General features: G+C 38.7%; 1 protein-coding gene across 1 annotated transcript in view; it reads left to right on the top strand.

Annotated features, from left to right (window-relative positions):
- palm2akap2 (PALM2 and AKAP2 fusion) overlaps positions 1 to 15923 on the top strand; it is a 132282-nt gene that overhangs the window by 44353 nt on the left and 72006 nt on the right. Inside the window, exon 5 of the mRNA XM_079598861.1 lies at positions 4117 to 4247. Coding sequence (XP_079454987.1) covers positions 4117 to 4247 — 131 coding nt within the window. The remainder of the gene's footprint in view (positions 1 to 4116; positions 4248 to 15923) is intronic.

Consider the following 15923-nt stretch of genomic DNA (forward strand, 5'->3'; position numbering starts at 1 on the left):
GCAGAATGTTCACATTCTACCAGCCCAAAAATTCCCACTGGTTGGTGAGGAAGGATCAGGCTTTGTTTCTTCCAGAAAAGGTTTATAATGACCGGCTGACCGACCATACATTATCACAGTTATTAAACAGCTACTTACCAAATCAATTATTATACCGTTATTATATATACATACAGTACATGCATATTATACAGTTTAGCTGTCTTTATATATTTGATGGCAGAATGCCACAATTGGCAAATCGCAGTCAATTATCCCAGAGAGCCATGTAATAAAACATAATACAGCTTTCCACAAGCAAACCTTTAAGAATATAATGCGATTGTCAAGTTATGAAAATCGTAAATATTTTTTTTTAAGTACAATGTAAGTACAATGATTTGAACTATTTTAGAAGCGCTTAGAAGAAACATGTGGGTAGACTTGAAATCTAAGACTGCATACCTTCAGCAGCTTGTGAAACAGTCCTGAGCGTTCCCGAGTTCCTGTGGTGGACCTTCCTGGAGGTGATGACTAGGCGAAAGAGGTCCTGAGAGACCTCATAGCTCACATAGCTAGAGTCAGTTCAACCACAGCTGGTTACTTCCTTAACAGCTGCTCATGTTGGACAGGTTTTAAATGTATTCAAGTTTACATAAGAATGTGGCAACACAGGACATTTATATTCTGAACTTAAATGTCAAACAATGCACATAAAAAGAGTTTTCTTTGGAAAACCACAGTCCGCACAATAATGAGCTGACTAAAGCATGAACTAAAATCTGGTTTTAGATTCAGCATGTACATTTAGGCTACATTCACCCAGCAGCAGGACTGTTTGTAGTGCTAAATACGGTTTACGGCGTGGTACGGATTGACATTCTATAAATGAATTGACCTCAAATTTATGAGTGAGGTTTTAGAAGCTCACAGAGATGGAGATAGTAGCCATGTCCCAAAGGTTTAAGATTGATGTCTTCCATAGAGATCCTTCCACCAGTTTTATACTCCAAACCAAAATTTGGGTTAATTTTTTTTAACCAAAACTTTCGGTTTAGAAGGTCTCCGGCAAGCCCATCCAAACCCCTTTGTCAGCTTTAAGTCAAAGCTGTTTCTTTTTCAGCAGGGAAGTTAAAAAATACTGGTTAATTATGAATTGATGAATGAACTTGCTCCTCACTTGGTCTCATTCATTATATTATGTTACTCTTCTAGTGTTGGGTATGTTGCCATCTTTGGTACACATGTTAGTGCAGTCAAGACAATTCAAGTCAACTTCATTTATATAGCGCTTTTTACAATACAGATTGTTTCAAAGCAGCTTTACAGTGATAATAGACAAATTAATGCAACAAAGATTGTTTTGGCAGTACAGCAGCTCTAGAAGAATGCCGTTGTCTAGCTTAAGTTCGTGTTTTTTTGTTTGTTTTTTATATTGTAAAAATCATTACTTATTAACTTAGAGACACGTAAAAGCTTTTAAAACATCAGGAGTGGGGTAGTACTGGTGAATTATGTCAAACAAAATAAAATGTGACATTATTTTGAGCTTGTGTTAACAACAGAGCTTGTTTCAGTCATTTAACCAAAAAACCCTCTGACTTTGGGACGATGGAAACGGAAGTACAAAAATGCTCGGGATCATTTCTGCAGAACTATTGTCACTATAGCAGCTTTTCCACCATCGGGCCGAACGGTTCTAAGAACGGTCAGGAACGGTTCCTGTTATATACAGTATCCACTTTAGCTTGGTTCGGTTCGGCACGCCACAATTGACCGTTCGCAAAGACCCGCCCCCCTTAGTTTCTGTTGCTATGTCTGACAAGCTACGGCGCTCTCACGCCACACCATGTTCTCACGCAGTGAGAAATACATCGCGGAGCAGAGAGGAGACTGAAAACACACTGACACTGAATACTCTGATTCATTCTGAACTTGACCTGTAAGGCTCCTGAATCATAATCATCCACTGTTCGCTCGTTGGCCAGAGGAGAACTGGCCCCCGACTGAGCCTGGGTTCTCACAAGGTTTTTTTCTCCATTCTGTCACCTGATGGAATTTTGGTTCCTTGCCGCTGTTGCCTTACCTTCTGGCTTGCTTAGTTGGGGACATTTAATATTCAACAATATTATAGATCTACCTTAAAGATACAATATGTAACAACTTTGTAATAAAAGATCCAAAAATCACTTGGACAGTGTGATATATTTCCTGCAGTTATGTACTTACAATATTCCAAAAGTCTCCAAAGATTTTTTATTTCAGAGAAATTCCAATTTTAAATAATTGTCCATCCCGGAAAAAAATGTTGCCTGTCAGTGACGCAATATCCGCTCTGTAGCGGCACATAAGAACAATCCAAAGACCGCTAAGGAGCTGAGTGGAGGAATAACTTCTGTGCTGCGTTTTTCTTTGAAGCTTGCATGTTGTTTTATTCTGTTCAGGTTTGCACGGTCAACAAAATATGTGCTCCAGCACTCACCCCCATTCTTCCATCCAAACACACACACACAACAGGTGTTTTAACCCCACTTAATTAATGACACACCCATTATCATTTGGTCACATGACTTTCCAGTTATATGGCTCCTACACGCTCTATGCTTGGTTTCCGCAATATCACGTGGACAAATGCGGAAGTGGTGGTTATAGCTGTTGTGTACATCATGGATCAGATTACTCTTTGGCGAATATTGAAGTGCCAACAAAACGTAAGCGTCCATATGGGGATACACGCAGAATTTGTGACAAACGGAGGAATAAAACAAGGATAAATATCGGTGTGGCGTTTTCGAGATGGAGAGAGCTTCGCGAGTGAGAGAGAGAGAGAGAAGGGGGAAAAAATCAGTAAAGTTGCTCTAGCTGGGACGCGAACTCGGGTTTCCCACGTTATATGAAGGCACACTTACCGACAACACTATCGTGATGCGATACATCAACATTAGAAATTATACAAAATTGTCGGCCGCGTCCCCGCACCCACGCATGTAATAGCCTATTATGATTTCCGTCATTATTTTAATATATTTGTGTACAGTCCGTGACCGAGATTATGGCAGTGCAATTAAATACAATCGGATATCTGTTGTTAAAAAATATTAAGCCATTACTTGCAAATGTCCGTTCAAATTCAATTTTACTACGATTGGTTTGAACACGTAAAACAACACTTCATTAACTATAAACATCCTAAAACTACACAGCATTAACCTAACAAATCATTTGACAAATAGCTGTAACAGGATAATATAGCAAAACATTTCGCGTTCCTTGTAGTTAATTCATTATCATGACATAAAATTTCGCGTTCAGACGTACAGGTAATACAAAAACTAATAAGTTAGCTCATCCTTTGTTATTGTTTGAAACAGCGCCCTCTTGTGGCTTAAAATCTTACATACTGTAGCTTTAAAGGTGGACGATGATGAAATAGTTTTTTGTATTATTTTCATGTTATCACTGTGAAGCTGCTTTGATGCAATCTGTATTGTAAAAAGCGCTATATAAATAAAGGTGACTTGACTTGACTTGACAGACAGGACAGACCAGGTTACTTTTCGGTTACTTTTTATATTAAACATATTAAACAATCTCCCCTTTCAAATTTGGTCATTTTTTAAACGAAATTTAAACAAAAAATAGCGTTTGTGGCTCTTTAATGTGTCTGTCAGATCGCTGTGTCGCCTCAGTTAAAGCCGCTCGTGAACCGATCATCTCTTCCTTCTAGTTCATTTATAGCATCAAATAAACATGAATGAACATCAGAAGGATTGTTGTTTTAACCGCAGAAAGGCGTCAGTTCACTCCGCTTCTCAAGTTCAAATCCTCCTACGTTAATCTACTAACTCTCCTGACTGCTTTTTCGGATAAAATGGCGGATGGCGAAGTATGATTCGTCAGATCACCTGTCAATCAAGCTCCCTGCGAAGGGTCCATTACAAACCATTCTCAGCCCAGAATTATCACCACGGCTGGCTAACCTTAATGAACCATGCTGAGATTGTGCGTGTAGTGATGTCACCGTTCAGGATTGGTCACTTCCCTGTTGCCTGGCTACCAGTTTCTCTGTAGCCGGCCAAGCGCGATCCCAACTGATCTAGATCAATGACCTGACCAGAACCTGTTTTTTCCTTACAGTCTAAAGCCACGAGGGAGAGATGGCTTCTGCAGGGGTCACCAGCGGTGCCACACGATGAAGAGGAAGTCCGTAGGAAACAGGTTGAGCAAGATGAACTTCACGTCAAAACACTAGAACATACCATTCACAGGTACAATAACGCTTTTCTGATTATTGAGTATTTACAGAACACTTTTCACTTATAAAATCCTAATAAATAAGTGATGTATCTTTGGGTTATGTGTTTACTTCCTGCAACTGCATCCGTTAAGCAACCACTGTCACAAACACTGGAGTCACTTCCTCCAGACTTCAGTGGGATGTGTATTTCTGCTCAGCTTTGCTTTTAATTATAAGAACTTCAAAGCTGCTCTCTTTAAGCTCATCTGGTAGATTCATTTGAAGCCCTGCAGATGCCATTTTAAGGTTCCTCATATGGGACGCATTGCCAAACCAATGTGCATTTCAGTTGATTGCTCTGGAGCAGGATATTTTGACAATCACTCATTGCTGTTGCTTCGAAAACAAGATGTTATTGCTTAATGACGTGCTAGAAAACCACCTAAACTGTGGTAGGACTGTTGCACGTGATACTGTATAGGCTGTATAGGTGCATCATTATAACATGCTTGAATCTAATCACAGACAAAACTGGAACGCATTTGGAATTTGATTTACGACCTAATAAGAAGATATGCAAAAACAAGAAACAGATGCACATATAACCATATACTAATAAAATAGCTCTCCATGACTGTTCATAAAATGCACATTCTTTTCCATTCATTTGGTTTGGGAGTTCCCATGGCTAAGGCTCTGGAACAGTAAATAATCCAACAATAAGTGTTAGAACATTGGAATATTCCAACATAACTGCTGTGAAAATCGGTGCTCTTGGAAACTATGTTGGGTTAATTGAGGTTTACTGTATTAGCATGTGTTTTTTATTATTAAAGAAGGCGTGGAGGGTCTTTTGATTTCTCTCATAATATGTTAAAATACTGAAGTTGAATGTCTCAACTAAGGCCTGTGAATGTTTGATGAAACCAGCAGGAGCAAGTCTAGCCCGAAGATTATCTCAAGAGCTTGAAATGCTATTTGAGGGCTATAGCTGGTGGTCTAGTTTTGATGGAATCAATTGTTATTTCAATATTTCAAGTGAGTTGTGTGGGAGTGTTTGGAAGATGTTTGGATTTTTGAAAAACTCATATTACATAAGTTGTGTGCTACCTTTTGGTCCTCAGAGGTGATTATGTAATCTGTTAGTTTGTAATTGAAGTGGATGATGCTCTTACGCTCTATTTGACAGTAATCATCGAGTTGACTGCGGATTTGCCCTTCCGTGATGTCATCCATGGAAAGTTAACGTCCAGTCCATTGTTTTGATTTTATTAAATCTCTAGGGTGGGCTTCCTCTCTGCACAGGATGTCACCTTAGAATGTCTGTTCGGGACGTTGAATTTTCCCAAAGTAAACACAGTGGTGTCATACAGTATCTAAAATGAATTTGCATCAGTTATGACACAGGCAAAGTAGAAAGGTGGGATCTTAACAGTTGGCCTTAAGATGGGTCATTCTACTAAGGAACTATTATACCGGGGGTTTTCTGGGGTGTAATGTATGCAACAATAGTTTACAGTTGAAAAAAAAGGTGGATCTCGGTCCATTTCCAAACAAACTTTGCTGCGGTTCGACTGAAATATGAACGCAACACGGACCAAAACATCTAAACGAACCAAAACCGGGACATTATGTCACAAGATGCGACCCTAAAAAGCACAGAATGCTTAAGCACACCTGTTTTTTTCTAGTCATAGTCACGATTACAGTTCAGTACCGGCGTCAGATCTCCTCGCAGCAGATCTTCGCTTGTGTGTGTGATGGAGGAATTCGTTCTGCTGTTTGTCTCCTTTACACACTTTATAAACTCTTTGCAAGTTCTCAGCTGCTCAAAATACCATTATGTACAAGCGCATTTAGCCCAGAACACAGCATTGTTTTCTATGTTCAGTGCTTTACATATCAGTCAGACTGAGTTGGTGGATCTAAGAAGCCGTTTGGGCCAAACATTTTTGCGATAGTTAAAGTTTGACTATGCAAAACTAGTGGACTGAAGATCTATCCCAGAGACATTAAACTAACCAGCTGCTAACAGACTTCAACAAATAATTTGAATAATGAACTGGCCAGTTTATCAAAATCATCACAAAGAAGCCTTCTGTAAGTTTGCTCTCCTAGTCACTGACATTTTACAGCATTAAACGGCAGCACAATTTGCATTTACTCTCACTTACGGTCATTAAAAAAAGCATACAACTTCTTTGGGCTGTGAGCTCCCATCTGTCATTGAAAGGGTAATTTAGTCAAATGGACAGGGCGAATGTTCAGAAGATTGTGTGGCTGTACTATGGCGGCAAATCAATGACAATAATAAACGAGCGCACAGCTGATGCTGGCGCGCGTGGTAAATGACTTTCGCGAGCGAATAACAGATGTACACGCGAGGAAACGGGAACTCGCGAGCTCATTCAAGCCCTGCGCGCGCGCAGACATCTCCTCTGCACGCAATTCAAGCCCTCGCGTGCGCGCAGACATCTCCTCTGCACGCAATACAAGCGATCGCGCGCGCGCATGATCATTCCCCACGCTCTCGCGCTCGATCTGCTCTCGCCTGCTGCTTTTGCTCGCTCGAACACTTTTATTTTTGGCAGTCGAGGGGCGGGGCTTACTGTTTTAATAACCTCAAATGTCATTGGTTATATCCCTTTTCCCGGAAGTCACTTGTGATTGGACGCCTGTGATTGTCAATCAAGAGCGGCAAAGGCACGACCCAAAAGCTGGTTGTCAACCACTGTTAAAAACAAAGAAGAAGAAGACAATCACTTGACTTAAGACATGGCTTCATTAACGGAGCAGATGCATGCGAGTTATCACTTAATTTGTTTTTATTTTATTTATTTATTGTTGTTTATTAATGTGTAATTTGATTTAATGCATTGTTAATATAGAATAGATTCTTACCAGAAACTACACTAGTCTTAGGGGTAGTGATTGCATTCTTGTGTTGTTAAGAGATATTTACAGACTGTAATGACACATTTCCATGGTTATTCGCATTGTAAATCTACCAAAATGTTTACAATTTTCTACATTTTATATTTATAACACTATTATTTGTGTTATTTGTATTAAAATATTTTTTAAAAATTGGAGGAAAATGGGAATGCAAAGATATATATGCTGTTGAAAATGAGTAAAACTTACAAAATTACAAAAAACTGCTTGTTAACATCAGGTGTCTTCAATGCTGGCAATAACATATATTTTGTAATTTTTACTCATTTTAAATGGTTAACATTTAAGGAATTAATTTGATTAATTATTACTCAATTCTAATTTGTTAAATGTTATTAATAATATTGCTTGTAATCTGTTGCCTCATTTTTATTAATTAGATATAAATAAAATCTATGTTTTCATTTTTACAGTGCACTAGTCTTAGGGGTAGTGATTGCATTCTTGTGTTGTTAAGAGATATTTACAGACTGTAATGACACATTTCCATGGTTATTCGCATTGTAAATCTACCAAAATGTTTACAATTTTCTACATTTTATATTTATAACACTATTAATTGTGTTATTTGTATTAAAATATTTTTTAAAAATTGGAGCAAAATGAGAATGCAAAGATATATATGCTGTAGTTCACCACTACATAACCACTATGCTCCCTCCCATTCACCATGCGTTTACCCAACCAAAATTATATTGGTTCTGAGAACCTCAGAAATGTAAAAAGTGTCTATTTAATAGTTGTAAATTTAACAAGGGCTTTGGATGAAAGATAAATTATGTGTTTATATCAATAAGCAAGAGTTTCTGGTAAGAATCTATTCTATATTAACAATGCATTAAATCACATTACACATTAATAAACAACAATAAATAAATAAAATAAAAACAAATTAAGTGATAACTCGCATGCATCTGCTCCGTTAATGAAGCCATGTCTTAAGTCAAGTGATTGTCTTCTTCTTCTTTGTTTTTAACAGTGGTTGACAACCAGCTTTTGGGTCGTGCCTTTGCCGCTCTTGATTGACAATCACAAGCGTCCAATCACAAGTGACTTCCGGGAAAAGGGATGTAACCAATGACATTTGAGGTTATTAAAACAGTAAGCCCCGCCCCTCGACTGCCAAAAATAAAAGTGTTCGAGCGAGCAAAAGCAGCAGGCGAGAGCAGATCGAGCGCGAGAGGAAGGGAATGATCATGCGCGCGCGCGATCGCTTGTATTGCGTGCAGAGGAGATGTCTGCGCGCACGCGAGGGCTTGAATTGCGTGCAGAGGAGATGTCTGCGCGCGCGCAGGGCTTGAATGAGCTCGCGAGTTCCCGTTTCCTCGCGTGTACATCTGTTATTCGCTCGCGAAAGTCATTTACCACGCGCGCCAGCATCAGCTGTGCGCTCGTTTATTATTGTCATTGATTTGCCGCCATACTGTACTGGTTGTGGGTGGAAGGTGATATATCCTGGTCTGGTGGGTGTGGGTGACGGGGCAGGGTGCACTCGCACAGAAACCTCTCTGTCAGGACAGGATTGAAGGAATAGAACCGCCTCTGTGGCAAAAGTATGAGATTGAGGGAGTGGCTGGTGGCTATTTCTGTGCCCTGCAGAGGAGATTCTCCTAAACAAACGGGTACTCAAGACTTGTTTTCCCAGAGTTGATAAAGAAGAATACACTTACTGTATAGTTAAAGAAGCGTTACATGTTAAAGAGCCCCTATTCTGCTATTTTAAAGGTTCCTTATTTTGTTTCGGAGGTCCCTGCAAAAGGTTTACAAGCAGCCAAGATAAAGAAAAACTCTTACATTTTCTCATAATATGCATTGCAGCATCAGCTCTTTTCTCACAGTCTCTGAAACGGATTGATAAAGGATTTGGTTTCTCTAAACATCTCCTTTCTAGAGCCCAAACTCTGCTCTGATTGGTCAGATGGCCCAGTCTGTTGTGATCGGTCTACTCTGCTCTGATTGGTCAGTTGGCCCAGTCTGTTGTGATTGGTGTACTCTGCTCTGATTGGTCAGATGGCTCAGTCTGTTGTGATCGGTCTACTCTGCTCTGATTGGTCAGTTGGCCCAGTCTGTTGTGATTGGTCTACTCTGCTCTGATTGGTCATTTTGCCCAGTCTGTTGTGATTGGTGTACTCTGCTCTGATTGGTCAGATGGCCCAGTCTGTTGTGATTGGTGTACTCTGCTCTGTTTGGTCAGATGACTCAGTCTGTTGTGAACAGTCTACTCTGCTCTGATTGGTCAGTTGGCCCAGTCTGTTTTGATTGGTGTACTCTGCTCTGATTGGTCATTTGGCCCAGTCTTTTGTGATTGGTGTACTCTGCTCTGATTGGTCAGATGGCCCAGTCTGTTGTGATTGGTGTACTCTGCTCTGATTGGTCAGATGGCTCAGTCTGTTGTGATCGGTCTACTCTGCTCTGATTGGTCAGTTGGCCCAGTCTGTTGTGATTGGTCTACTCTGCTCTGATTGGTCATTTTGCCCAGTCTGTTGTGATTGGTGTACTCTGCTCTGATTGGTCAGATGGCCCAGTCTGTTGTGATTGGTGTACTCTGCTCTGATTGGTCAGTTGGCCCAGTCTGTTGTGATTGGTCTACTCTGCTCTGATTGGTCAGTTGGCCCAGTCTGTTTTGATTGGTGTACTCTGCTCTGATTGGTCATTTGGCCCAGTCTTTTGTGATTGGTGTACTCTGCTCTGATTGGTCAGATAACCCCGTCTGTTGTGATTGGTGTACTCTGTTCTGATTGGTCAGATGGCCCAGTCTGTTGTGATTGGTGTACTCTGCTCTGATTGGTCAGATGGCCCAGTCTGTTGTGATTGGTCTGCTCTGATTGGTCAGATGACCCAGTCTGTTGTGATTGGTCTACTCTGTTCTGATTGGTCAGGCGACCCAGTCTGTTGTGATTGGTTTATTGCTTACAGTGTGTGATGGAAACCAAACACTCATTATCATATCTGAATTTCAGCTCCAGGTCTTTCTCAGCACTTTTATACACAGCGACATAAACAGTGATGATGGCTTTGGCTTTATCTCTTCTAGTCTCCATAACTACAGTCAAAGTAGAAATTGTTCGCAGGCAGCCAATCAAGACCATAGGTTGGCATTATGCAAATTTGTTACAAACGGTTACACTGTAAACCCAGATTTTGTTTCTAATTAAACTTACGAGTGATCATTACTTATTCTTTTATGTTTAGTAAAAACCTGCTATCATTACTTAACAACATTAGTTGATTGTACTATTTAGCTGAAAGATTAATTGCCCTAATCCGGTTTAGCAGAGATAACTTAATATGTTTAGTTTCAGGAAGGGGAGGGGGTTAAAACCTGCCTGGTCACGTGAAAAGACCCGCGTCTAACGTGCGTCCAAGGCGGTACGAGCACAGGCCTTGGCAGCAGACGGTATTGAGAATTAACAGAGGTTTAGATGTTGATGAATTATTGTTTAATTTGTAGTCACCATAATGGTGACAAGTGTTGGCTTTAGTTGGTCCCTTGACATTTGAACATTAGTTTTTCTCTGGCTGCTTTACCTGTGTGTTTAAAAGGCACAATTGGTATAGCAAAAAAGCCGAGAGTAAGTGATCCAGTGACTATGACTGCGAATTGATGTTGTCATCAATAAAGATTATAAGTCAGTAGCACCTCATTTCATCTAGAGTTTAATCTATTATTGTCTGGATCTTTCCATAGATTGATATGAAAGACCTGTGATTTTTTTTCACCAGGAAATCCAACAGAATTGTTATAATTTGAACAGTTGAAAAAAACTTTTTTTTAAATGCCATGTTATTTTGTCACCCATAGACATCAACAATCAGCATATGAATCTCAACAATGGTGACACTCAAATGAAAAGTTTAGTTTCAGCTTGTGTAAAAAGTTAGGGTTCCATGTTAATACAACTCAACATGTTTAGTTTCAGCTTGTGTTAAAACTAAAGTGGTATAGGGCAACGGGTTTCCACGCAATTTGCGAGTAAAGTCAACTAATTCGGGTTAAGAGTGGAAATAAGCACCAAGTTAAGTAAACTTATATATGCATGTTTTGGGAGAACCCATTACTCAATTAAATTGAGGGAACGAGTTTACTCAAATCAATTGAGTTCAATCAACTTATCAGGGTTTTCAGTGTAGAGCAGGAAGACTACAATTTTAAGTTCCATTATAAATGTATTATAGTTTTAATTATTTACTATGGTAATTGACAGCACGTAACAGATGCAGTTAACCGTTGTTTTGCAGTCTAAAGAAGATAGGGATGAGTGGGACTGTCACTTGTAGAAGAATGACTGTCAGCAGATGAAACGGCATTATCAACAGATGGCTATAATTTTGAAGTAGGCAAATATTTATTAGCCTAACCAATACATCACTATCACACTAAAATGCAAAGCATTAGGATATGCCTGCCTGTTTAAAAAAAAAAAAGAAGAGAAAGAAAGAAAGAAAGAAAGAAAGAAAGTTAGAAAAATAAAGAAAATTTGAAAAATAATGTCAAAGCATGCAACGAGAACATTAGTGTAACTGGTTTGGCTTTAGTTCTGGTGGTTTTAACTATAGCCTCGGCTGAACAGCATCTCTTGCAAGGGCAGACTTCTCCTAAAAACTTATCATTACAGAAGACATCCCAGCCACTGAGTCTAAAGTAAAGCTCTAACTACCAGGCTTTCCAGGAGACATGTGGCGTTGACATGATACTAACTCAGTCAGAAAGCTCCCTCCCCGACACATCTGCACACAAACTGTTTATACAACTGTGCAAAATGAGCTCCTAATATGGTGAAAAGAAAGTGTAAGGTCTCTCGTCCTGCGCTGGAGTAAAGGCAGACATTACATCAGGCTTTCAGATAAGACTGTTATTGTCTGTTATTACTATAGTAAGACCTCTTAATGTACAGTATCAGGAGCTACTGAATTTCTTCCCCCGATTTGAGGGAGTCAATGAGCATGGAAGTGTTTGTGCCAGCTCAAGAACACTGTTATTGTACCATTGAGATACTATTATTTATTTATTTTAATTATTATTATTATTTAGTTAACTATAATAGCCCTGCTTCAGAAAAAAATAATATTAACAATTAAAATGTTTTGGTTTGTGTTTTTGGTTTTAGATCAGTGCTATTTTAGCCAGTTACCTGGAGCACTTTCATTTTCTTCAATATTTAGCAAGAGAATATTGAGTTAAATTTCTGCATTATTTTTCTCCACAAAGTCACACATGGATTCGTTGTGCCATAATGAGCGTTGCCTTAGAAACAAGAGGTTTCTGCGTCTGCAAACACCTCAGAGAAGAAGCTCCATGTTGTCGTTTCATGATTATGTTAAGGACAAACACACTATGTGAACACTGCAGATCTGCCGTAGAGTCCGTTAGATTTGACATCTGGTAAAGTGGACAGGAAGCGCTCAGTCATGTGTTATCGTGGGAACAGGAGCGGGGGGGTGATGAACTCTGTCTGAGTGCAGGGACATCGCTGGACAATGATGATGAGCTCACGGCAGTTTCACAATGACCCTAACCGAGGTTACAGTGAAGATGCTCAGCAGAGATTTTGTGATGATTGCAAATGGGTGAATCTCACAAACAACAGGCCCCAATCACATCTCAACCCAAAATCAGAATTAATCAAAACTGAGCCTATTTTAGGACATTATTTTGAAATGTTGAAAGTGTGATGCAAAAAAAAAAAAAATTATATCTAATTCGAATTACTGCATTATTTCAGTAATTCAACTTAAAAGGTGAAACTAATATATTACTCATTACATGCAAAGTGAGATATTTCAAGCCTTTATTTGTTATAATTACAGCTTATGAAAACCCCAAATTAAAAATTGTAATATTGTGAAAGGGTTTTCATAAGCTGTAATCCATAATCATCTAAATTATAACAAATAAAGGCTTGAAATATCTCACTTTGCATGTAATGAGTCTATATAATATATTAGTTTCACCTTTTAAGTTGAGTTACTGAAATAAATGAACTTTTGCACCATATTCAAATTTTTCGAGTTTCACCTGTATATATATATTATTATTAATTTTAATTCAAATCAAGTAACTTATTTATATACTGTAGCAATGTAATGTTAAATTAATACATAATGTGTCAAATCAGCTTTATACAGTAATAAACAGGAAAATAATGATCAACACTTTCAAAAGTAATATAGGGAACGTGTAACTTAAATAAATGCATGGTTGCAAGTCAAAAATGCTGATTTGTTGTTTTAATTAAACATTTTAAGTTGCAAACATTATTTTGTTTAGTTCTGAATAATGCTGATCATGACATTAACTTAATATTGTGTGTAATTTAAACTCAAATTTCTGCGTTAATTGACCGTTTTCAAGAATTCAAGTTGTAGGAACTTTCTAGTTCCCAGCATGCTTTGCACTGGATAAGGAGAATAAATGTTGTTATTGTATATTTTTTAGTGAAGGGAAAGACCTGTTAGTGTTTATTGCAGTTATGTTTGACATTTAAAAGTTTCTGTAATGTTGAAGTTTTTTGCACTGCTGAAGAGTAATACATTAAGTCATCTAACAATGACTAGCGTTAATGCCAGATCTTACCAGATATTGTTCATTAAATATACATGTTAAATACGTTATTTTAAGCATGTGCTGCTATTATAACTGTGGATCTGAACTGAAATAGATGAATTAGTTCCTGCAACTCAAGTAGTTGTAGCGACTTCATTTTTTGAGTAATGAACCTAAAAATGTGAGTGCTACAAATTGTTAAGTCCCTTTAACTCAATGTAGTTTGTTGGTTGAACGTAATTTCATTCGAAGTTGTCATATGCAAACTCTTGCGTTAAATTTCTTTTTGAGCCAACATATTTTTTTCCAAACAGAAAAAAAATTCTGCTGTAAAGCAGCTTTAAAAAGACAATATTGTCATTATTCAGCCGAGGTCAGTTCAGTGTTGATTCAGTTCAGCTCAAATGAAAATAGTTCATTTCAATAAAGTTATTTTTATTTAAGAGTGTTGAGCACCCTCTACTGGACAGGGGTGACTTTCCGTCAGCCTGAGGCTTTTTTATTTCACTTTTGGTGTGAAAGGCCCTTATTTGCCAAATTATGATTAAAAAAACAAAAAACCAACCCCGGGTTATAAAAAGTAACACTAAAGTAACATTACATTAGGCTACTTTCCATAAAAAGTAACTTATAAACAGAATTAGTAAAAAAAAAAATGTATGGAGTAACGCAATATTGTAATGCATTAGGCCTACTTTTTAAAAGTAACTTTCCCCAACACTGTTAAAGGAACACTCCGACTTTTTGGGACTTTAGCCTATTCACCTTATCCCCCAGAGTTAGATAAGTCCACACATACCTTTTTCATCTCCGTGCGTGCTATAAATCTGTTTGACGCACCCACCGCTAGCCTAGCTTAGCACAAAGACTGGATGTAAATGGTTGCAGCTAGCATACTAATCCAAATAAGTGACAAAATAACGCAAACATTTTCCTATTTACATGTTGTGATTTGTATAGTCACAGAGTGTACAAAAAACAAAGTCACATGAGACACAGACATATTTTAACCGTATAAATACTGGGAACTATATTCCCTGAATATAGGGCGGAGTGATAACCGCAGCACCCGAGACGCGCTCTGAACGAACTCTCTGCTCCTCACCACGGCGCGTCTCAGGTGCTGCGGTTATCACTCCGCCCAAGTAGCAGTGCTTCGCCTTCAGAGAATATAGTTCCCAGTATTTATACGGTTAAAATATGTCTGTGTCTCATATGACTTTGTTTTTTGTACACTCTCTGACTATACAAATCACAACATGTAAATAGGAAAATGTTTGCGTTATTTTGTCACTTATTTGGATTAGTATGCTAGCTGCAACCATTTACATCCAGTCTTTGTGCTAAGCTAGGCTAGCGGTGGGTGCGTCAAACAGATTTATAGCACGCACGGAGATGAAAAAGGTATGTATGGATTTATCTAACTCTGAGGGATACGTTGAATAGGCTAAAGTCCCAAAAAGTCGGAGTGTTCCTTTAACGATGTATGAAGAAGAAGTCACTTTCTAACCAATCAGCTTTCTGTTGGCAAATGCACATGACACACTTGAGCTTTGCATCTGCTTGCAAAACGTTTGTGTTCTTTGTGAGGGAACGCACACACACACACACACACACACGTTCTGGATCTGAACTGAACTGAACTTGAACTGAAATGACGGGGTTTTTCACAAAAATTCGTTGTCAAACAACAGTAAATGTGACTGAATGGTTTTGTGTAGGCTACTGTGATTTAGGCTGATTAAAATCAAATCATAAAATAATTTATATGACATCATTTTTACTGTGATGCGGTAAAGTAATCGAATATCAAAGTAAAGTAATCCAATAAAAATGCCAACAGAATAGTGGGAATAGCTTCTTACACTCCGAGCCCACAGGAGAGAATGATGCGGCGTGAGGAATCCTGCAGGAAGTGATGTGTGTGTGTGTGGGTGTGTGTGTGTGTGTGTGTGTGTGTGTGAGGCCTGTGTGAGCTCATCAGACACCAGGAGATGCACTCTCGACCTCTGACTATGCTTCGGAACATGGACAAAAAGGGAGAAACAAAAAGTCTGCGTTGTGAATGAGTCATGTGGTCAACACCCGTCGCACTGAGCTTACGGGCAGTGTGACACTATAAGGCTCGTTTTGATTCACTTCTACTGACTGAAAAAATAACATTGAAATATTGAATAACCGATAAATCCACTGATAATAATGTGGTTC

The sequence above is a fragment of the Phoxinus phoxinus genome (assembly GCF_949152265.1).
Source record: "Phoxinus phoxinus genome assembly, chromosome: 23".
Taxonomy (NCBI): Eukaryota; Metazoa; Chordata; class Actinopteri; order Cypriniformes; family Leuciscidae; genus Phoxinus; species Phoxinus phoxinus.